Raw genomic sequence first — 24,002 nt, 5'->3', positions numbered from 1 at the left:
TTGCTGATGTTTGTCTGCGATCTACTAAGTAAATCATTGAGAAATTCTGGTACTTCTTTGAATACATCAACCTGTCTCACTTGGGGACATTCACTCCTTCTAATGCAACGAATTAGCTCCCCATTGCAGTTTATCTCATATTTGTCACAGTTGATAATGCTTCCAGTCCGTGAAAGAACATCCATTCCAAGAATGCCTTTATTTTCAATGTCCGCTACTACAAGTTCAGTATCTAGATGGGTGCGACCAATTTCCATATCAATGTTTAAACTTCCATGCACTCTTATAGGTGTACCATCTGCTTGCTGTAGCCTGACATAAGTTGACTGTAATCCAGATTTGATTTCTGCTAGTCTTCCATGCACTTGATTGTTCAAAACGGTAACCATGGCTCCCGTATCAATAAGAAATAACACTATAACACCAAAAATTCTAATAGGAACAAACATGCCATCTTGATTTTCATGTATGGTACAAATTGCATTAGGCAAATCCACTTCCAAATTGTCTCTTATGCCCTGGGGCCTTGCTGGGGGCGTGGCCGTCCCATGGCCCATTGGGAAGGCCTGTTGTCGTTTCCCTGAGTTTGATTTTTGTTAGGGCAGTCCCTGATAACATGTCCTGGTTCCCGGCAGAAATAACAAACTCCATTGTTACTGCCAACTTTAGGATTAACCATCAACTTTTCCATCATTGTAGTAAGTCGTTGCATACTTGACTTTAATTCTTGAATCTCTCTTCTTGTCTTCTCATCTACAGGAACTGGTTCAACCTTGTTGTCCATTGAGCGAATCTGACGAGTCGGCTTGAAACGATCTCTCACCCTCTCTGACTTCATGAAGGATTCAGTGGCAAGAGCAGCACGGATAGCCTCATCAAGGGTTGTTGGATGTGCTCGGAATATTCCCGCTCTGATTTCCTGCTCTTCTAACGCATCTGAAAAATGTCCTCTAGCAAGGCGCTCCCTGGCGTCGCTATTCAATTCCGGGTAAGCAAGACTTGTCAAATCGCGGATTGCTTGTCCCAGCTCTTGCAATGATTCATCTTTACGTCTTCGTCTCATTCTCAACTCAATGAGAAAGTTTTCAGCGTTCTCTCCTGGACCAAATCTTTGTCCCAACTGACTTGCCAGTTTACTGTACGTAATTCTCTCATGTGGAGCCAAACTTCCAAGTACTTTCAGTGCCGGACCATGCAGTCTAGTTGCTAGATATTGTCCCGCTTCCAAGTCACTCCAACCATTGAAGTTCATGCACACTTCAAAATGTCGTCGATAGTCCAGCCACGGCATTTTACCGCCAAACTTCTCGGGTAGTACATCTTTCCGGAAAGAGGTTCTTCTTGTGCGACCTACCACCTCAGTTGGGTCTCTACTATCAACATACTGAGCATCTAACCGAAACTCCTGTGACGTGTACTCTTGTCGACCCTCTTCTGGAATGGAATCGCCGAACCCTCCAACATGTACTACCACTTCTGGGTCAGTCACATCATTGGCCCAACGTTTTGGACTATCGGCTCCACTAACGTGCTCAGCTTGGGGATTTACAGCAACGTTTTTGTTTTCTAAGTCCATTATGACCTAGATGAAAGAGAAAATGGTTTTCTCTTTCATTCAGTATTTTTATTTTGTTTAATTTAATTTTGCTAGTCAAGTGTGTCTCTTACAATGTATAGAAATAAGGTTTCTAATTTGTGCCACACTTAAGCTACATACTGTACATGTACAGCCTAATAAGGTACAATAATAGTGTTACAAAGTAATATAATATTTTTAATTCTATTATCTATATTTCTCTACTGTAAAGCAATGCCTGACCAACACTCATCTCCTATAATTATATTCAACAAAAATATTTGATATTACTTAGCCATCCCACCGCTGCCACCAATGTGACGCGGGACGCAAAACACCTTCTCAACAAATGAGTCTAAATAGAAATTGCTGCCACCACATGGTGATATAGGGACATGACCCCTGGATCAACTGAGGTTTCTCCAGTTGATCCCAATCTAAATGGAAAACTACGTCACAATATGAATTGTCTTTCCTTGTGACGTAACAATGCAAGACTGCAAGAGAGTTAATTATGCATAGAAAATGGGGGGAAAGGATTGCCGCTGATTGGCTAAGAGTAATGCGTGCCAAGTGCCATTCAATCAGACACCATGCGCCCATGTTACAAATTAGGAGCCATTCGTCTTAGTGTGCTCAAGAAATCCCGACAGAATTCACCAAGATGTTCCTCATGATGCATTCAGCTTCTTGTAGATTAAAAAGGAACAAGTCAAGAAATACTGGTAAATATTCTGTACTCTGATACTCTGTCTAATTGTTTATTCTGAATAATCTCTCTTCCATCATAGGCTTGTCGCTACTCATTCACATACCATTAGCAACGTGTATCAATATTGCACGATAACCACGTACAGAACTTAGGCATTTTCCCGCACATGCATACGTTCACTCCACACTACTCAGGGATAGGTACCACAGAGTACTCACTTAGCCTCTCGCTGCATAGTCTCGCATTTCCCTTACTCTCTGTCTCTCAAACTTATCCGAGCTGGAATCAATGGCGTAATAGGGCCGTTTGCATCAAGCAAACTGTTGGCTAAATAAATCAATCTAAACTCATCATTTTCTCTCTCGCTCTCACTTGACAATTGTAGTTACCTCTCCATCAACATCTTCTTTATCAATCAGGTCTACAATAATTGGTCAGGCAATTGCTTCAATGAATAATGCAAGAATACTTTGTAATAACGTTTAACTTGAACTTTAATAATGTATAAAACAGTAACTGGTGGAATGAATTCCGCAACGATGGTAAAGATACAACTTAGTCTAGGTTACATGGTATTTTAATCCACTTGGAGTACAAATATTTATAAGTTATTTAAATTTCGTTCCAACGTTTCTGTCTTTATTCGATCCTAGTTCCCAAGTCAGTGTTAACTCTTCTTTTCATACTCATTATCCCCTTGGCCTAAACCGTGTTGTTGCGACCAGCGCTTAAACACATCCTTTCGTATATCAATAAACCTCGCTTCTCAACTTGCCAACACCATTTCTCCCCTCCTGGGCATACCTGAACCAAACTTTCCCATCTTAAAACGTAGTCACTACCTTCTGGTCAGTGCTACTTTCAGAAACCGACGCTTAATAGAAACTGGCCTCAGAGATATTATCTCCCAGAAACTATGTCTAAAGATATCTTAACGAGGGAACAACTCTCTTGTTTAATCTGAACCATAACTTCTCAGAGTTTAACTCTAAATTCACAAATATATAAAATGTAATTACTAAATCAATGCATGGCGGTGGACTAGCAGGAAGAGAAGGGAGGGGGGGGGGGGAGATGGTCAACTTCCAAGTCCTCTGATCTTGGTTCTAGTACCTCACTGACTGATCATCAAAACTGAAGGCAGTCTGATAACATGATCATCTAACAGAAATTGCATTCTGTTCTGTAGCCAAAATCATCTAACTGATCATCAAAACTGAAGGCAGTCTGATAACATGTTCATCTAACAGAAATTGCATTCTGTTCTGTAGCCAAAAATCATCTGACCTGATATCCTGAAAGGGGAGGGGGGGGGGAACTAGTGACACCGCCTAAGACTAAACATGCATTGATTATGATATCTAGTAAGCATTTATGAATACATGTACTTCAATTCCGTACAAGTTTATGACCGAAAGGTCTGAACTTAGAATATTTCCTAAGGTAACAGTTACCAAAAATACTTAGAATACTTTAATAGAGCAAGTGACCGAAAGGTCTGAACTTAGAATATTTTCTAAGGTAAACAGTTACCTTAGAATACTTAGAATATTTTAATAATACAAGTGACCGAAAGGTCTGAACTTAGAATATTTTCTAAGGTTAACAGTTACCAAAAATACTTAGTGCAGGTTACCGAAAGGTCTACACTTAGAATATTTGTATGTATATTCTACAACCATATTGAACAAGGTAAAAGTTTATGTATAAAGGCACTTTTGAGACACACTTAACTCTTCCAGATAGCTTAGTCAGAAGACTAAGATTTAAGATGTCAAAGTATTAACATATTAAAGTATTGAAGTATTAGAAAGTCTTAAAGTATTGAAAATCCATCAATTTCCAACCAGTAAAGGTCTGAATAAATAATGCCAGGGTCCCAGACCCTGCAGTACGAACGAGGACATATGTTCCTTCCACACATGTTGTTCAGTTCTATAATAAATAATTATATACAAGGATGCAATGAATGAGTTGTCTTTTCTGTGTAAGTCCTATCAGAGCCAAAACAGTGACACTTAGAATATTTCAGAAGTGTAAGTAGACTCTAGAGACCAAAAGGTCGACACTTAGAATAATTTGGACATTTCAACATATTTCAATAAGCACACAATTAATTCCAGAATTCAGTCTGAAAATATCACATCATACACTTCATACATCAATATCATTATCTCCATTAGATGTGAAAGTACTGAAGAACTATATCGGGAATTATATTACCAACGATCCAAATCTAAAATCTGAATTTGTAAATCGAATTCAATTTCCTCCTAAAATCCCACATTTAGATAATAAATTCATTAAATCAGTAAGAACTGCATTCCATATTAATTTTCCATCTTCCCTTTAATTATTCCTATTTAATTTGAATAAAATTGGTACTTACAATGCTTCTTTGGGTGAAAGCTGAGAAGAGAATAAGAATGAATTGAGAACGTCCGAATGGTCTTCCAAAATGGCGATCTGAGAACTTGTGCCAAATTTGTGTCTCCCGCCCCGTATTTATACCCCTCCAATCCGGCAACGTGATTGGTCAAAAGTTCACACATATTTACGCGCCACTTTTAACCAGGCCGACCGGCCAGATAACCAAATCTCTGAATAAAATAGCACCCTCTACGTCACATTCAATGCAACTCAAAATCTCTTGCGGGAAGTTTAAAAGGTAAATTCCTGAACGCGCATACATGTGTACATTATCTCACAGGAATAATACAAAATAGTTACCAAGGAAATCTAATACTACGAGAAATACCAAAGGTGAGTACCTGCTTCCATAACATTATACATGTATGTGTAATTCTTGAGCATTAAAGTTTAAAAAGGTGACATAAGGTGTCTCACTTTAAGAGAGGAATTCCAGTCCCACACATTGTATTTGGTGTGGTAAAAAAAAAAGATTTATCGAAAGTTTATTTATCTATCCAAGTCCATATGAAAGATAAACATGTATATTTTATTTACCCACCAATTGTTTAATTAAAAGGGAAAAAATAGAGGGGTGGGGTCCAAAAACGCCACAGTATCATGTATCTGAGCCTGGTTCCAACTTTGTATTTCGGTCCTCAGTTCTCTCTCTGCTCCAACCAAATTAGTGCCGTTATCAGATCTAATTTCTCTCACATTTCCCCTCCGTGCAATGAAGCGTCTGATAGCATTAATGCAAGAGCTTGTGTCAAGGGAATCTGCCATCTCAAGGTGCACTGCTCTCACAGTAAGACATGTGAATAGCACCCCATATCTCTTTACGACACTCCGACCCCTTTTCACTTCCAACGGTCCAAAATAATCAATTCCAACTCTTGAAAAGGGGGGCTCATCTGAAATAAGCCGGTCAACTGGCAAGTCCGCCATCTTTTGCTCAAGAACCTTCCCTCGCTGCCTTCTGCACACAACACATCTAGTCAGTATCCTTCTGATCACAGAGCCAGCAGCAGGAATCCAATATTTCTGGTTGAGGCAAGACAACATATGATTTCTGCCACTATGTCCCGATGCCTCATGGATTTCACTCAGGATAAGCTTGGCGACATGACTATCATTGCGAAGTATAATTGGGTGCTTCGCCTCCTCTTGCAACATTGCCTTGCCAAGCCTTCCTCCTACCCTCAGTAGGCCATTTATCATCCTTGGGTCTAGCTTGTAGATTGGACTTGTCTTCTTGACCAATTTACAGCTCTGTTCTTGGTGTGCACTGTCATTCTGCTCAGCCTGCAAGGTTGACATCTCATGAGGGAAGCTGACTGCTTGTACATATTGCAGAATTTTCTCCTCTGCGTCCTTCATCTCTTCCACCACCAAGCTTCCATGCAAAAGTTCAGCTGAAATGCCTTCAGGACCCTGTGTACATTTACATCTCAGCCATTTCAAGTACCTCCGTAGCCAGCAAACTGCTTTCTTCAACCTGTGCCACGAGGAGTAGTGTTCAAGAAGTTTGTTCATTAAGGCAGTTTCTTCTGAGAGAGTTGTCATATAAACCCCAGCCTTGTCCTTGCTCTTAACTTCAGGGTCGCCATCTAGACTGACATCATTTAAGACTTGACTTGCAGGCCTTGACTCATTCTCACACCATAAGAAGCTGGGTCCACTCACCCATCTCTCGCTGGTTGTTAACGCCTCAGCTGTCATCCCTCTTGAGACATCGTCAGCCGGATTCTGCCGAGTGTTGACGTAGTGCCACTGCTTTTGGTCAGATCCTTCATGGATTACTGCAATCCTGTTTCCGACGAATGTGTGGAATCGTCTTTCCACATTCTTGATATACTGGAGCACTATAGTGCTGTCACTCCAGAACACAGAGTCACTCAGGGTGAAGTCTAGCTCACGTCTCAGCATACCATCGAGTCTCACAGCAAGCGTCGCTGCCATCAATTCCAGTCTAGGTATCGTAACTCTCTTCAGCGGAGTGAGCCGAGTCCTGGCCATTACTAGACTGCAATAGACCTTGCCCTCCTGGTTCGTCACTCGGAGATAAGAGGCCACACCATATGCCCTCTCTGAAGCATCAGAAAAGTGGTGCAATTGGTACTCCGTCACATCTCCGAAATCATGAGGCTTTAGGCACCTGCTGATGTTGAAATCCTCCATAAGCAGCAGATCTCTCTTCCAGTTCAGCCAGCTCTCACGCTGCTTCTCTGGCAATGGCTCATCCCAATCCAATTTCATAGCCGTGAGCTCTTGCAAAATGATCTTGGCATTCAACACATATGGGCTTGCAAATCCGTACGGATCATATACCGAGGAAACCTCACTCAGCACTCCACGACGGGTACAGGGCTTGTGTTTCGGGGTGATTCCATACGTCATGGTATCTAGTTCAATGTTCCATTTGACACCCAGGGCCCTCTCAATCGGTAAGGTATCATAACTTAAGTCGAGTCCTTCCACTTCCTTTGCCCTGTCATGAGTAGGCACAGACTCCATTACCTTTGGGCTATTGCTTAGCCACTTTGTGAGGTTGAAACCTCCTCCTTTCAGCATTCTCTTCAGCTCATCTACGAGTTGAACTGCTTTATCTTCTTCCTTCACTGATACCAGGCAGTCGTCAACATAAAAGTTGCGTTTTACCACGTTTACTGCGTCTGGGGAGAATTCTTCGGCTTGGTCTTCAGCGGTATGCCTCAGTACAAAGCTGCAAACACTGGGACACCAGGTCCCTCCAAAGAGGTGTACACACATCCTGTAGACCATTGGCTGTCTCTCAATATCTCCTTCTGGCCACCAGAGAAACCGCAGCATATCTCTTTCATCAGGCGGGACTTGTACTTGATGGAACATCGCTTGGATGTCCCCCATAATGGCAATCGGCTCCTGTCGAAACCTCAAGAGAACACCCAGAAGTGTGTTTGTTAAGTCAGGGCCTTGCAAAACTGCATCATTGAGCGATCTTTCCTGGTATGTAGATGCACAGTCAAACACAATTCTTGTCTTGCCCGGCTTGTTAGGGTTTTCAACAGGATGGTGAGGAAGATACCAAACAGGTTTGCCTGAACCTGCATTCCTTTCTTCTACTCTCTCTGCATATCCATCCTCCACCAATCCTGACATAGCCTTGGTATATCGTCTGTGTAGATCCTCATCTCGCCTCAATCTCCTACCAAGACTCTGTAGCCTTTTTTCTGCTACATATATGTTGTCAGCCAGTTCTTGGGGTCTCTCTTTGAAGGGTATAGACAACTGGTAGTGATCACCCTTCTTCTGGATACTATCCTCCCAAATTCTCAGAGCTCTCTTGTCATTGACAGACATACACTTAGATTGTCCTGCTAGTGACCCTGATTCAAGTGACCAGAACCTTTCCACTTGAAGCTCCAAATTAGCATCACTGGAAATAAAGCTTGACGATATGTCATGGTCTCTGTGCCGGTTCCCAACTGGTCCATTCACGGTCCATCCTAATGCCGTCCTCACAGCATAAGGTTGCCCGGGTTCGCCATACTTAACGTCCTTTGGTACCAATACTTCTGGCACATCTTGTCCAATTAGTAGCATGACGTCTTGAGGTCTAGCAGCCGGTAGATTCAGATCTGCAAGGTGGGCAAATTGGCGAATGTCACTTCTATCAGCAGCAAGTGCACTGCTAACATTTATCTTCTCTTTGGCTAATACATGATGGAGACTGACTCTATATTGAGTTGACAGACTTTCAACTTCCAGGTTGACTGCTTTACATGTTGTGACAATCCTTGACTTGTCTAGAGTCGACATGGAAAGGCTCTGCTCTGTTCCTTCAGCCCCGATCTTACGCGTCAACTCCAAAGTGCAGAATGTTGATGTTGAACATGTGTCTAACAAGGCATAAGTGTCAAAATACTCCTCTTTCCCTCTAGCTCGTACTCGAACGGGAACAATAGGTAGCACTACTTTACTACCGGCCCCTATGACACTACAACTTTCTTCAGCAACATGAGAGGATGACGAGTGATGAGTAGTTGCCTCCGTTTCAGATGACGTTGGTGAATTCCTGGCATCACTTGATGACTCTCCGATATCCCTCCGAGACTCCGTGCTATCAGTCTGTGAAGGCTGTCTGATAAGGTGTAGAAACTTGGTGTGTTTCCTGTTACACCCACTTACTGAGCATGTCCTATTTAACTTGCAGTCCCTGGTCATGTGACCTTTATTCAAACAATTGTAGCACAATCTTTCCTTCTGGGCCAGTTTAAGCCTGTCCTCAATCTTGAGTTGCTTAAACTCACTGCAGCCGAATAAGGAATGCTCTCCACCGCACTGAATGCAGCTCCGTGTCTTGCTGCCTTCAGCATCTGTACTAGTAGTAAAGACCCCTCTCGATGTCTTCCCAGACTTCTTAAATGCTGACATCTTACTGCCTTGATCTCTAATTGTCAGCCTACCGAAGACAGGGTCATTCTCTTCATCTGAAATCTGTTGCAAGAATGCAACCAAATCCGTAATAGCTGGAAGTCGACCCTCTTTTCTAGCTCTTCCTACAACTTTTAACCATCCTGTCCTCAGATGGTATGGTAGCCTCTCTACTATCTTCAGCAGAACATGTTGAGAAGTCAGCTCAGATGCCTGACCTACTGCTTCTAGCGTCTGCACACAAATCTGGATTTCATCCGCCATTTCAGCTAGTCCATGTTTGTCTTGTGCAGCAATGTTCTTTCCTTCAGTAACCTTTCTAAGCCAGGCATGAGCAATCATTACTGGATTTGCATACTTTTCTTTGAGTAGAATCCTTGCCTTGTGATAGCCCTCTGTAGGCTTCATAATCATACATGGTTGAAGCAACTTCTTAACGTCGCCAGCACAATAGTGCAGGAGGCGTGTCAGCTTGACAGCGTCGTCTACTGAAGTTTGGTCAACACTGTTCTCAAAGGACCTCCAAAACTCATGGTACTTCAGCGGATCACCTTGATAGGTAGACAGAGTGGCATGAGGAAGGGATACAGACTCTAACAGCCCCCGCTGTTGTCGTTGTCCTTGCTCCAGTAATTGCAGCAGCAGCATTTCCGTCTGTGTGTGAGGAGAAGGTACAGTTTCGTCCTCATCTGGCTTCATCATAACAGGTTTGTAGTTATTCGTGATTGAAGGCACAACGGATGACCTTGCGGGAGTAGGTCCACCTGTTCCTGCAACAGACTGTGCATATGGAGCATTATCTTGCTGATACACCCTCTCTTCAGCTTGAGCAACCTTTAACTGGGTTTTCAGCAACAGCTGGGCTTTGCGTTGCTTCAAGCGGAATTCTTCCATCTCGAGCTCCTGTTGCTCTCTTAAGGCTTCAGCTTCTGCCTCAAGAGCAGCCCTTCTCGCCATAGCCTTTAGCCTTGAGGACTTGGATGACGTGGAGATAGTAGTGCTTCCCCCACATTGGCTCACTGAATCATGCGGTGTGATGTCATCAACGTTAACAGCACCACCAAGGCCAACCAGCTCGTCACTGGACTTCACAGTCTCATTATTACCATCTTCACTGATGGTATTCATCTTGACGTTCTTGACTTGTAGCTCTCACTACCAAGCTGTTGTTGAACTGATGTGATTGACGATTGACGATTGACGATTAATTCACTTAACCAAAAGACACCATTGACGAATGAATAACACAGCGACACCCTTTTGTGATACCAAGACTCCAAACTGGCAGGTGCAAGGTTCAACCTTTAATAAAAGATAAAAAACACAATCATAAGCATTACTAGAATAATGCATCCAATATGCTACTTAGCATAGCTGATATGACAATCAAATAATCTATCCAACATTTGTTTATCTTATCCAGTCAAATAATAAACAGGTTTGTAAATAACTGTAAATAAATGGCATAATATGAGTTAGGAAATATCTTTACATATTTCTGCTAAGATGAGTTCATAGCTCCTTTGATACAACCTATTGACTCACTATTAATTACCAAAGCATAATAGGCCCAACATATCATTTAGTGGTAACCTAAATCTTAATAACAGGCTCCACGAAAGACTACCAATCTATAATGACCCCTGGCATACCTGACCTACTTTCTGTCAACTACTCTTTATAAAACATTTTGTCTTTCATACTAATCCAAAAAAAACCAACTGAATATTGGACAGCTTATACTGTACATACATTTCTAACATAATCCACTGAAACTAATAATAATACAACTTTTCTGTCATATTCATATCTGTCTTCTTTACGTTTACCGAAATTAATTCTAACCCAATGACTTTATACACAACTGCATGCCCACACACAACGTAAATTTACGTACGTGAGTAACAATTTTCTTACTTAATTTTACACTATTTGCATTTCTTCATTTTTATCACCAATAGCATCAAACACAACAATAGTCATCATATTTCAATAAACAGAGGTAAATAAATACTCACAACATTGGGCTTGTGTCAAAATACCAAAAAATGGTGCACTTTCAGTGCCGATAACTAACTGCAACAACGTGTTTTAGTTTCCCTAACAAATTCGCAACTGCCCTCTATGGCTAAACCCAAAATAACCAAAACTTCGCTTCTGACGTCATAATACCCCACATCGTATGCAACAGTTTTCATTATTTTAGTTAGTGATTATGTCACATTAGTTTCATGTTCTGTACTATCTGTATGATATGTTACAACTGCATGAATTCTGTATTTAAACACTGTTGTAAATAGCTGTTATTTTATGATATAAACAAATAAAGTCCCTCGAAAGAGGATAAATAGGAAAAAAAAATACGAGGAAAGGGTCGCTATTCATGATACAAAATGAGGGTCGCTATTCATAATAGAAAAAGAGGGTTGCTAGCTATTTATAATATGAGTAGAGGGTTGTTATTCATAATACGAAATGAGGGTCGCTATTCATATAAGAAGTAGAGGGTTGCAATTCATAATAATAAATGAGGGTCGCTATTCATAATAGGATTTAGGGGTCGCTATTCATAATACGAAACGAGGGTGCTTTTCATAAAAATTATATAGGCCTAAGCAATAGACAAAATGCTAAAAACAAAGGGAAATATTGGATGGAGGACACCCCACAGCAGGCGCGGATCCAGGATTTCTTAGGGGGGGGGGCAAAATTGAAATTATGCGAGCCAAATATTGGTACGTAATGGTGACACCGGCAGTGGCGAAATGAGCAAAAACTTTTTTTTTTTTTTTTTTGGGGGGGGGGGGGGTTGACCAAAAAAAAATGCGCATCACCCCACTCTTACATGCAGGCCTCGCTGAACAATACTCTAAGTAGAGAGGATAGTACTTATGATCTGGGGGGTGTTTCACTAAAGCCCTAAAATCGATATAAAATTGATTTGATCGATTTTAAGGGCTTAAAATTGATTTCGATTTTAGCAGCAGTTTCACTAAATAAATAAAATCGATTTTGGCCTTAAAATCGATTTTAAGTTAGAGTGTGATCCACATCAATTTTAAATCAATTTTATCCTTATTCATTGCATTATAGATATGCTATGTTCAGCATTCATTGGTTTCAAAGGCGCAAGTGTCGGCTAGCTTCAATTTGAACATACATCTGAAAATGAAGAATTATGTTCTTGGGGGAACAAATCTTTGTTCATAACCATTTTAAAAAAAAATCATCATAGTAAGGCACTAATAATACCAAATGTGGCACTCTGGAGGGGGGGGGGGGGGAGCACAATGGCCCATTTTCTTCTTCAAAAATACATGGGCGGTCCGTTTTCCCCTTAACCCTATCTAGCCTGGGGGGGGGGGGGGGGGGGCCTTATCCAGCCGGCGGCACGGGGAGGGGGCCCAATTCGTGAGACAATATTTAGCAGCGAAACAGCCGGCCGATAATTCGCTCAGTGGGGGGGGGGGGGGGTAGTGAACAATCAAAACAAATTATTTGGGGGGGGGGGGGCCCTCGAAAATTTGAAAAATCACCCCCCCCCCCCCTTGAGCGCCAGGGGAGAGGGCTCATCTCCAAAAAAAAAAGGTACAGTTAACGTGTTCTTACACGTTTTTTTCTCCAGGGGAGGGGGCCCGGACCCCCCAGGCTATGCAGTTTCAAAATAACCCATGCTAGATAGGGTTTAAGTGCCCCTTTTACATCTGATTAACATCCCTTTTTGTTTATTACAAGTGCACTTTTCCTTCATGTAGTTTGTCCCGTTTCACTTTGTTATAAGATTCCTCTTGTTATTTCTAATAACTTTTTATGTTTTCTTCTTAGAAGTGACCCTTTTCCATTTTGTTATGTGCCCCTTTTTCTATATTTTTTTTTACCTTATGCGCTTACAATTATGTGTCCTTATTTCTTTCATATTCTCTCTCTCTCTCTCATTAACATAAAACGACACTCCCATCACAACGCTTTGCTTGCCGTAATTTTGTTTCTTCATGAACACCCCCCCCCCCTTCCCCCACAAAAAAATAAATAAAGAACAAAAATGAATAAATAAACACCTACTTATAACAATAACTCACCAGCATACAAACACACCATTCTTGAATCACATCATTGCCCTTTATCATCATGTAATTATTATCACCATGCGCTAGCGTACAATCTCATCTATTCATCTCCCCCCCCCCCCCTTTTTATCTTCTTAAAAGACAAAAAAATACATACAAAATAAAATTAACACAGATTTTAAAGTATAATCAATATGTTTATGCTTTAAATGAATGAAATCTACATTTTGTAAATGATGAGCATAGCAAACACATTCAAGGGATACAATTACAATATTTTAAATCGGACACAAATAAAAGTGCTCCTATGAAAGTATCAGCCAGTTGTTAAAACTACTGCAGCTGATATCTGCCACTCTCTATTTGAGTTACCTTTATGGAGATTAAAAGAGTAATACTTGTCACAAATATTTCTGTTACTCATACGGTTGTTAATCTAAGGATGATATACATTGTCATGTAAGGTCACGCAGTCGGTGAGAATGTGGTTCCTTGATGCAATAGTTTGTCTACATGAAATTAATCATCAATTCTTTTCTATCAGCTTTGACAAAAAATTCTAAGGACAACATAAGTCAGAGTTAATATATTTCCTGCAGGAAAAATCTGTTTTCACTCAATCACAATGTTCTGTTGTTTATTTTGTATTTGTTGTTGTGCAATCGCTACAATAGCACTTTAAGCACCAACAGGTAATTATCGATACATAGTCATGCAAGAAGTGCCTCTAGGAAGAGTTTCAAATAGGTCATCAAACTGCTGCTCAGATGAATTGCTAATTAAGAAATTCCAATTGATATTTTAAGATTTATTGCCATGAACAAAATTATCTATGTAATGTGAGTTTGGTAACAATAACCTCCATGACAGAATAATAGCTTTTTATTTCTTCTCTTTTCTTCTGCAAGATTCTAAAATTCTGTTTAAAATATAGGAAATCTTGGAAGTATCATTAAAACGTTTACTTCCTTTAAAATATTTTATGTTAACATTTTATCAAACCCAAAACCTCAAACTCGATGGCAAAATTTTAGTACCTTGACTAGAGCATTTTTAATAGCTTATAGGAATTAATTTGTAAATCTTATTTTACAAGTAGTGTTGGTTGTAAAAAGTGACCAGTCCATGATACCAAGATCTGTATCTCATTGTGGTTCCTCTTGCTTAAAGCTGGAAAAGGGAGCTTCTATCTGTAGGCTGGCTGATGTTTCATAAGAAGCATAACGTTGCAGGTAATTCAGGCTCTGCAGTCTAGAATAGGAATTGAAAGTTATGTAATAAATGAATCAATTACTAAATACTAGTACTACTTTTCAATCAATCTTCAACTTTTGTATTTATGATTATTTCAAATACTTTAATTGCTAAATAAATAAAGTAGGAGAATAAAAAATAGTTACAGAAGATAAATGATTGTTTGCTTTGGATAAAAAAAAAAAAAAAAAATCCTTTCATTACCATTTGTGTATGTTTTATCAACAGAATGGGTAAGATGGGTATTAGACTTCTTACAAGGATTATGAAAAATGATAGATCAATTTTGGTAACTGATACTGCTTACCCTTTCAATTTGAAGAGATAGACAATAAATGTTCATTTGTCATGAACTAGCAGTACATGCAGATGCCATAGCTCTTTATTTTGCAACCTAGGATTTAAAACAGAGATACATATATTTGTTATGAAGAGAGCACATCTATTTTTCAGAAAAGTAATTGTCACTGTATCAAATGTGTTCAAAAGAACATAAGTACATTTTTATCAGTAATTACAACAGTAATTTACATGTATTTGGTCCAAGACATTGTTACCAACCAAATTGTAAGTTTTAGACATTTGGAAGATTGACTATGGAGTCTAATCTTGATCTCGGATACCCTGCTCTTGAACCAAACACTGTTGTACACAGATTCAATGAACATTCCCCTGTCGTGAGTAGAAGGCAAAGAGGTATAAAACAAACGGAGCAGCTTTCATCATACATATATTCTCTTTACAGTTTGTTCAATCACCTCTTTATTCATTAATTGCTGCCCTATTATTTGTACAATATTAGTCAGGCTGATGAAGTAATTTATCTATGATTTAGACATGTCATAGTTGACTTCCACCTCACATGGATTTATCAGTTTGCGATTGTACGTAGAAAATTTAATGAAAATCAAGATTTACACACTCAACAACAAATAAGTAATCTATTTATACATAGGTCTAGAAGAACCACATAAAAAAAAAACTTACCTTTGTTTTATTATTGGTGTGCAAATTGTACTAGTAAGAAGATCACTCCACAAGGCCGCTTAGCACATTAGGATCTATAGCTGTACACCTAGACATTGAGCTTGAGTACATTCTGTATATCCAAACCCTTTCCTTGAGCCTGAGGCCAAGGAAGAATGAGAAGTCCAAGACTGTAGAGACACGGCAGAAGAGAACTTTTGAGTCTTGGACTAAAGCCAAGGTCTATTTGGTGGATACGACTTGTGGTCCACTCCATCTTTTAGTCCGACTCTGAAATTAAAAAAATAAATAAAAAAACTCTAGTATAGATCTAGACCCTCTATAGTCTAGAGCTTGGAGTTGGATTGTGTTAGGGGCCCCTAATACCAGGGACGGATCAAGGGGGGGGGGGGGGGCACAGGGGGCACATCCCCCCCAAAAAATGTTAAAATCAGCAAAATTTTCCAAAAATGATTTTCAAATATTCGGGACCTAAAACAAAAAGAAATGCGCTCTTTAACCCCCCCCCCCCCCCCACCTCACTTACAGGTCTAGAAATCTACATCTACCCTAGATCTAGATCTATCAAGTATCATGTAGATCTAGACCTAGACTCTAGACTACATCTACATCTAGAGTAGATCTATCATTTATAATTAGACCCTAGGCCTAGATCTAGACCTAGCTCTAGATCTATAGGCTAGACTAGTCTACTGTCTAGATCTAGAGTCTAGAAAATCTAGACCTAGACTAGACTAGTCTCTAGACTCTAGATGCTATATCAACAAAAACAAGACAATGCATAAATAAATAAGGGATAGGGTCTAGGCTAGACTAGATCTATATCTAGTCTAGTAGTAGACTCTAGACCTAGTCTAGAGGTCTAGGTCTAGTCTATATCTAGGGCCTAGGCCTAGATCTAGGCTCAGATCTTGATTCTAAGCCCAAATCTACAACTAGTAGCATAACTAGTAAAACCACAATACTACTGCAAGAATAAACTAGACTAATGAGTTTGTACCTGTCTGTCCTAACCGAATAATACACGTCGTTAGGTAATTACTATTGAACCTGCATGAATTTATATGAATGGGACTGAAATGGTTGAACCGGTGCAATTCGTCCACTTGGAGAGTGATATAAATTGATTTTATTTAATATTTCGTTCAGTTACACAAAAATGAAATTGCATAATAATGAGAGGAACACTTTTCTTCTTCCAAAATAACAGATTTATTATCAACAGAATTGATATTTTCAAAGAAAAACAGATTTTACTTACTTTTCAAGGACTCTCACCGTAGTTAAGCAAGGCCATTTTGTGATCGATTTACCCCAAATTGACTAGCCTTGATTGCAGACACCTAAAAATCTATTTTAGCTTAAAATCGATTTGATGAAACAGCTCACATGTATCGGTTTTAAGCTAAAACTGATTCGGCCTTAAAATTGATTTTTGAAATCGAAATCGATTTTAGTTGATGAAACACCCCCCTGGTGAGCGTGAGCGTTCAGATGAGCATATTTTCATACCTTAATTTAGTGACACTGGCGAACAAATTGGTGTGGGGTCCAGGGGGCAGAGCCCCCAGAAGCTCCTGGTTTATACATTAAATAACCATCAGATGAGCATATTGTGAACCTTAATATTTGTGACACTGGCATGTCACGAAATGTTGGGTCCAGGGGGCGAAGCCCCCGGAAGCTCAGGGGTTTTGGGCAATAAATTATGGTCAGATGAGCATATTTTTATACCTTATTTGTGACACTGGCAGGTCACGATTTGGCGTGGGGGCCAGGGGGCGGAGACCCCAGAAGCTCAGGGGTTTTATACATTAAATTACCGTCAGATGAGCATATAGTGATACCTTATTTGTGACACTGGCAGGTCACGAATTGGCATGGGGTCCAGGGGGCGGAGGCTCAGGGGTTTTAGGCAATAGATTACGGTCAGATGAGCATCCAGGGGCCAGCCTTAGGACCATTGGTTGGGTCCAGGGGGCGGAGACCCCAGAAGCTCAGGGGTTTAGGCATTTAATTACGGTCAGATGAGCATAATGATCACTTATTTGTGACACTGGCAGGGCATTTATTGGCGTTGGATCCAGGGGGCGGAGCGCCCAGAAGCTCAGGGGTTTTAGGCATTTTATAACGGTCAGTCAAGTATGCAGGGGCCCGCCTTAGGGCTCCTGGTGGGGTCGAGGGGGCGGAGCCCCGGAAGCTCAGGGGTTTTATACATTAAATTACCGTCAGATGAGCATATTGTGATACCTTATTTGTGACACTGGCAAGTCACACCTTGGTGCGGGGTCCAGGGGCGGAGCCCCCAGAAGCTCATGGGTTTTATACACTAAATTACCGTCAGATAAGCATATTTAGATACCTAACTTGTGACACTGGCAAGTCACACCTTGGCGTGGGGTCCAGGGGCGGAGCCCCCATAGGATCAGGGGTTTTAGGCAATAGATGATGGTCAGATGAGCATCCAGGGGCCGCCTTAGGGCCATACGTTTGGTTCAGGGGGCAGAGCCCCGGAAGCTCAATGGTTAAGGCATTTATTTAGGTCAGAAGAGCCTAAAGATCCCTTATTTGTGACACTGGCAGTTCACTAATAGGCATGGAGTCCAGGGGGCGGAGCCCTCAGAAGCTCAAGGGTTTAAGGCATTTTATAACGCTCAGACAAGCATGCAGGCATGCTTTGAAATTCAGATACCATCCGCCAAATGACTTTTGGTTTCCTCTCTTCAAAGTCATCTTAATCACTCGTGCGTGAAATATGCATTATATGAGTTACACCAGATGACAGAGGAGGATCTCAGCTTTCCAAATATGTGTCATAATTTTTGTCAATTATAATTGTGATTAAGTTATGATCAAACGTCTATAATTCTCGGTTTCGTTTTTTCTGGGACGCACTTTTTAGTACTTGCGTATGCGCAAATGATTTTTTTTTTTTGACGGCATAAATATATGAATTATTTCGTCAACTTAGTCAGCATCATAGCTATTTATTTTAATGCAGGCGAGGAGCCGTTGTTGGATCTTATTTTAGGGAGGGGCAGTAGTGAGCAAGCGAAATTCGCTTGCAATCACTTAATGAGCGCGCGGAGCACGCTCATTAGGGAAGTGTGTGTGTGTGTGTGTGTGTGTGTGTGTGTGTGTGTGTGTGTGTGTGGGGGGGGGGGGGTGATAGGCGTCCCGTGCGAAGCGCGGAAGCTTAGACGTTTCCTTAAATTATTAGGAAAAGAAGCGATTCGTTGTATCGTTCTCGACTAGTCTAAGGGTGCGTTTAAGCCCAATTTTGAAGGCAGAATGAGCGATTTGAAACGCACATCATAAACGCTCATCGTAATCGCAGTTCCACCGTGTACTGTTTATGCTCACTTCTCTGGCTCATCCAGGCAATTCTCGCTGGGTGGCCTGAATTGGCCTTGCAGCTGGATTCGCAAACTTTCACTGTGCATGCTACGTAGACCCACTAGAGGTCAGTGCGTTGACCCCATTTAAACGCGTTTACAAATTGTAAACGCACCTTTTTGTGAGTTTACGATCGGCGATCGTGATCGCCGTTTTTCGGTGATTCTACAAAAGTGAAAAAGGACGCAACCGTGTTTTGAACTAAACGCGTAACAGATGCCTGATTCTGGCCAGAAAAAGTTGAGCATAAACATACCCTTAATGAAGGCTTCCCCTCCCGCGCGAAGCGCGGAATTTTTGGCGTTTCATCAAATTATAGAGGAAACGATTCGTTGTACCGTATTCGATTCTTAATCATTGTCTGAATTCAGTTTCCCCCTTTTCGCGCGAAGCGCGAGAAGCTTAGACGTTTGATTTAATTATCATAGAAAGAAGACGATTCGTTGTACCATTCACGACTCTTAACCCTAATTTGTCTGAATTCAGTTATCCTCCTGCGCAAAGCGCGGAAGTTTTGACGTTTCATTAAATTATGAGAAAAGCAGATGATTCGGTGTACTGTTATAGTCTCTTAATACTTAGCTGAATTCAGTTTTGACGTTTCATTAAATTATTAGAGAAAGTTAAGAAGCGATTCGTTGTATCGTTTTTGACTCGTCTAAATGAAGGCTTCCCCTCCCGCGCGAAGCGCGAGAAGCTTAGACGTTTGTACCATTCGCGACTCTTAACCCTAATTTGTCTGAATTCAGTTTTCCTCCCCCCGCGCTTCGCGCGAAAGTTTTGGCTTTTCATTACATTTTATTAGAGAAAGTAGACGATTCGTTGAACCGTGCTCGACTCTTAATCCTTGTCTGAATGCAGCTTCTCCCCCGCCCGCGTTAAGCGCGGAAGCTGCGACGTTTCATTAAACTATGAGAAAAAGAAGCAGATGATTCGGTGTACTGTTATAGACTCTTAATCCTTAGCTGAATTCAGTTTTGATGTTTCATTAAATTATTAGAGAAAGAGGCGATTCGTTGAATCGTTCTCGACTCGTCTAGATGAAGGCTTCCCCTCCCGGCGTTCTTTGGCGTTTCATCAAAATATAAAGAAAGGAAAATGATTCGTTGTACCGTTTTCGATTCTTAATCATTGTCTGAATTCAGTTTCCCCCTTCCCGCGCCAAGCGCGAGAAGCTCAGACGTTTGATTTAATTATTATAGAAAGAAGACGATTCGTTGTACCGTTCGCGACTTTTAACCCTTATTTGTCTGAATTCAGTTTTCCTCCTCCCGCGCAAAGCGCGGAAGCTTTGACGTTTCCTTAAAGGTACTATGTCCTATTTGCAGGCCAAAAAAATGAAAAGGTTAAATTCCAACGGCATTTGAAAGATAATACTAATTTAGAACTTCCCTAAAAACGGTGGGGCTTGAAAATGTCTTCAATTGGGAAAATAACCACTATTAGTTGTCAAATCGACTTAGGAGCTATAGAGCCTATAAGTAATAGTCTTGATTTTCAGCCTATTGTATCAAAGGGTCATACGTTTTATGCTGCGCAAAAATTCAATCAGTTTAATTTTGGCCATCACAAGAAGTGTGTTATTGATGTAGACAAATGCTCATGTACCCTTTACAGCTCATTTTATGTATGTTATTACCAAAGAAGGAAAAAGCTAGTCAGTCACTGATAGTGTCTGACAGTGAAGTCTAGCAAGTAAACGGGTTTCCTTGCATAATTCGAATATTTGGACACTGCTAAAGTCTAAATTTCACAGATAGGACATACATGACATATTCATAATTCCTGCAAAGTTCTACATAATTTGAGGTGGGCTGCAAAAGGTTGAGGAAAAGCAAACGATCCCTTGTACTGTTCTCGACTCTTAATCCTTATCTGAATTCAGTTTCTCCCTTTCCCGCGCAAAGCGTGGAAGCTTTGACGTTTCATTAAATTGTGAGAAAAAGCAGATGATTCGGTGTACTGTTCTAGACTCTTAATCCTTATCTGAACTCAGTTTTTCCTCCTCCTACGCGAATCGAGGAGGCTTAGACGTTTCCTTAAATTATTAGAGAAAAAAGACGATTCGTTGTACCGTTCTCGACTCGTCTAAATGAAGGTTTTCCCCTCCCGAGCGAAGCGCGGAATTTTTGGCGTTTCATCAAAATGTAGAGAAAGGAAGACGATTCGTCGTACTGTTGTTGACTCTTAATCCTTGTTTGAATTTAGTGTCCCCGAAAATTTAAACCTCTGATTCCTTTAGCTGATATTATAGGAAAGTGAAACTTCGAGAAAATACAAGTATTGTAGTTGTAGTCACTCTAGAAGTCGTCACAGCGGATAAAAAGTCACAAGTCACAATTCGTAGGGAAGAAAACTTGTCGGCCGACCGACAATATACATCTCACCGACTCCAAACTTCTGCATTGATATAGTACACGAGGATCGAGCAAGAATACCGACACAGTTGACCCTACACAGCAACATATTTACCCGTGTCTTTCTTGCTCCCTCGACGAGACGACTCCACCTAAACCCCCCCCCTCCCACTCCTCCTTTCTCAGACTCCCGCCTCCCCTCTCTCTCCTCTCTTTCATCCCCCGTTTCTGTTGTTTCCCTTTTCTCTTTTTCCCTTTTCTTTCTTTTCTTTCTTTACCTTTTTTTCCTCTCCTCCCTCTTTTTCTTTTTTCTCTTTCTTTCTTCTCTTTTCTCTCCTTTCTTTTCCTTTCTTTCCTTTCTTTTTCTTTCTTTCTTTTCTTTTCCTTTTTTTTCTTCTCTTCTTTCCCTTTCCCTTTCCCTCTCTCCCCCCTTTTCTCTTTTTTCCCGACGGCAGCGCAATTTTACCGACAATATCCTGACAGGTGGGGTGTCGCACCCCACCCCCCCCCCTTTGGAGACGCCCCTGCTTATGGCCCCTGGTGGCGTCGAGGGATGGAGCCCCGGAAGCTCATCGGTTTTAGGCATTTAATCACGGTCAGACGAGCAAATTTTGACAACTCATTATTTTGTGACAAAGGCAGGTCACTCTTTTTTCTTTCTTTCTTTGGGAATTTGCCATTTTCCAACAAACGCATAAAAAAAGTATGATTTACTAAAGATTGAGGAAAAATCTCGGAAACTTATGTCATTTCAGCAACATTTAGAAATCATCGGTATCGAATTAGAAATAAACCACGTTTCAATCAATTATATTTGTGGAGACATCTGTCACCCCAAGCCCCTTCCCCCAACCCCCTCCGCCCCTCCGCCCTCCCCCCATCAGTACGCCAGTGCCCCCCCGATCTACACTTTGTTGGCGTGACAAATCGCCACTGATCTCCCCTACCTTTCTTCTTTACCCTTTTTTCCCTTTCCCTTTCTCTCCTCTTTTCCTTTCGACCGACCCACACGTTGTTGGCGGGATTAAATGTTCTTCCCTTCTTTTTTACACTTTTCTTTTTTTCTTCCTCTTTTTTGTTCCGTTTTAGCTTTTAGCGAGGGTGGGGGGAGGGGGAGGCAAGGGCCTTTTGCCCCCCCCCCCGAACTACAACTTGTTGGCGGGAAAATTGCAACTGATATCCCCGTTCTTTCTTTTCTTCTTCCTCTTTTGTCTATCCCTTTATCTCCTCTTTTCCTTTTTTCTTTCCCTTTCCTTCCTTCTCTCTTATTTTTGATGGGGTGGGGGGGGGGGGGGGGGGGTGGGGGGAGGTAACATCCCTTTCGGCCCCCGGTCTCGTTCTTTTTTCCCCTTTTCTTTTCTTCTTCCTCTTTTTTTCTTTCCCTTTCTCTCCTCTTTCCCCTTCCCTTTTTTCCTTCTCTCTCTCTCTTTTTTTTCGCGGGGGGGGGGGGGGGGGGGGGCAAGGCCCGCTCGCCCCCCTGGATCCGCGCCTGCCCCACAGCTATGGCGTAGATTTGGGAGGGGGGGCACATGCCCCTGAATAGCTGTCTTTCTTATCTTTTATAATTTTATAGAGACCATCCTCCGCTCCTGTGGTGACGAAAAAAAGAAAATGAAACACACATACAATCCAATCGTAGTTTGTCCTTCCTGTTGGAAATCTTGCCCCCCCCCCCCCCTTCCCTGCGTACGCGCCTGCGTGTGACGTCCACCTTAGCAATCCACAATAGGGACTTTTAGATTTGCACGTTTACAGCTTTGACTGCAACGTGTGACGTCCTTTTAAGGCACTGCGCATGCGTCACGTCGTCTCAGTCGGCGATCGAGAATGCGTCAACCTTGATTTTCCTAAATCTAGTACGGTACTAATATATGCCGCGTGGGCATAAAATATACAGTTCCTCAGGTAGACAAAGGAACATCCCTTCCCTGCTATTATGTAAAAATGTGTAGAACAAGTGTCACATGCATATTCACCTGTTCTACACATTTTTACATAATAGCAGTGAAGGGATGTTCTACCACAGCATAGGCCATTTTTGTAATGTAACCAAATTTAATGCATAGGTCTTTGTGAAGTGCCTCAATACAAACTATTTCATTCACCTGATAAGAATAATAGTATTTCAATAGAAAGGATCCTAACTGCATACATTAGTTGTTGCCACGTTGGATAAAAATTATGGCCTGACCTACCTAGCAACACTTAATATATGCAGTTGCATTCTGACTTTTGAAATACTACTATTCCTATCAGGTGAATGAAATAATTTGTATTGAGGCACTTCACAAAGACCTATGCATTAAATTTGGTTACATTAAGAAAATGGCCTATTGTTGAGGGTAGAATGAGGAACTGTATATTTTGTCCTCCTTCTTTGTCTGTCATGTAATTCCTAGTGTTACTTCCTGCATGCATGTATATCGTCGAGTGCAATCTAAAAGATTTCTAATTGTAGTCAACATGGGCAGTTGAGTACGTAGACACGCATGATCAGTCGGCGTACGTCGTATTCTCGTCTACTCAATCTAAAAGTCCCTATTGTCTTCGTGCAAATCTAAAAGCCCCTAATAATTGCACGCACATCGTTGTGACACGATTGCGTGTCTAGTTTTTGTTTAGTGTTGTAAAGAACTTATTGGCATGCACCCAGTAGATTTGTATTGTGACAGGTCGAAATGTTTCCTAATTCTATTTGTTGAGGAGGTCCCTGAATGAAGGGATCCATGTCTCTGAATAAGGAGATCCCTTTAAGTGTACTTGTGAGGTGGTCCCTAAAAGGGAAAGTTCACTTTGACCTTAAGTCTGAGAGGGGTGATATGGGGTGA

General features: G+C 41.2%; 1 protein-coding gene and 1 long non-coding RNA gene across 2 annotated transcripts; both read right to left on the bottom strand.

The window, feature by feature from the left end:
* Positions 1 to 4,673: 4,673 nt before the first annotated feature.
* Positions 4,674 to 11,309, bottom strand: LOC115923182. The gene is made up of 3 exons (XM_030983521.1): positions 11,132 to 11,309; positions 5,661 to 10,415; positions 4,674 to 4,697 (listed from the first exon to the last, which is right to left on the bottom strand). The coding sequence occupies exons 2-3, from the start codon at positions 10,239 to 10,241 to the stop codon at positions 4,674 to 4,676; spliced, it is 4,605 nt and encodes a 1,534-aa protein (XP_030839381.1). The 5' UTR covers positions 10,242 to 10,415; positions 11,132 to 11,309.
* A 2,927-nt stretch (positions 11,310 to 14,236) lies between these two features.
* Positions 14,237 to 16,875, bottom strand: LOC115922997. The gene is made up of 4 exons (XR_004063713.1): positions 16,683 to 16,875; positions 15,422 to 15,691; positions 14,742 to 14,828; positions 14,237 to 14,431 (listed from the first exon to the last, which is right to left on the bottom strand). It is a non-coding gene; the product is annotated as an uncharacterized LOC115922997 (long non-coding RNA).
* Positions 16,876 to 24,002: the final 7,127 nt, after the last annotated feature.

The sequence above is a fragment of the Strongylocentrotus purpuratus genome, unplaced genomic scaffold (genome assembly GCF_000002235.5).
Source record: "Strongylocentrotus purpuratus isolate Spur 01 unplaced genomic scaffold, Spur_5.0 spur5_scaffold_13, whole genome shotgun sequence".
Lineage (NCBI taxonomy): Eukaryota > Metazoa > Echinodermata > Echinoidea > Camarodonta > Strongylocentrotidae > Strongylocentrotus > Strongylocentrotus purpuratus.
The sequence above is the reverse complement of the archived record's forward strand: the minus strand, read 5'-3'. Positions and strand labels throughout refer to the sequence as shown.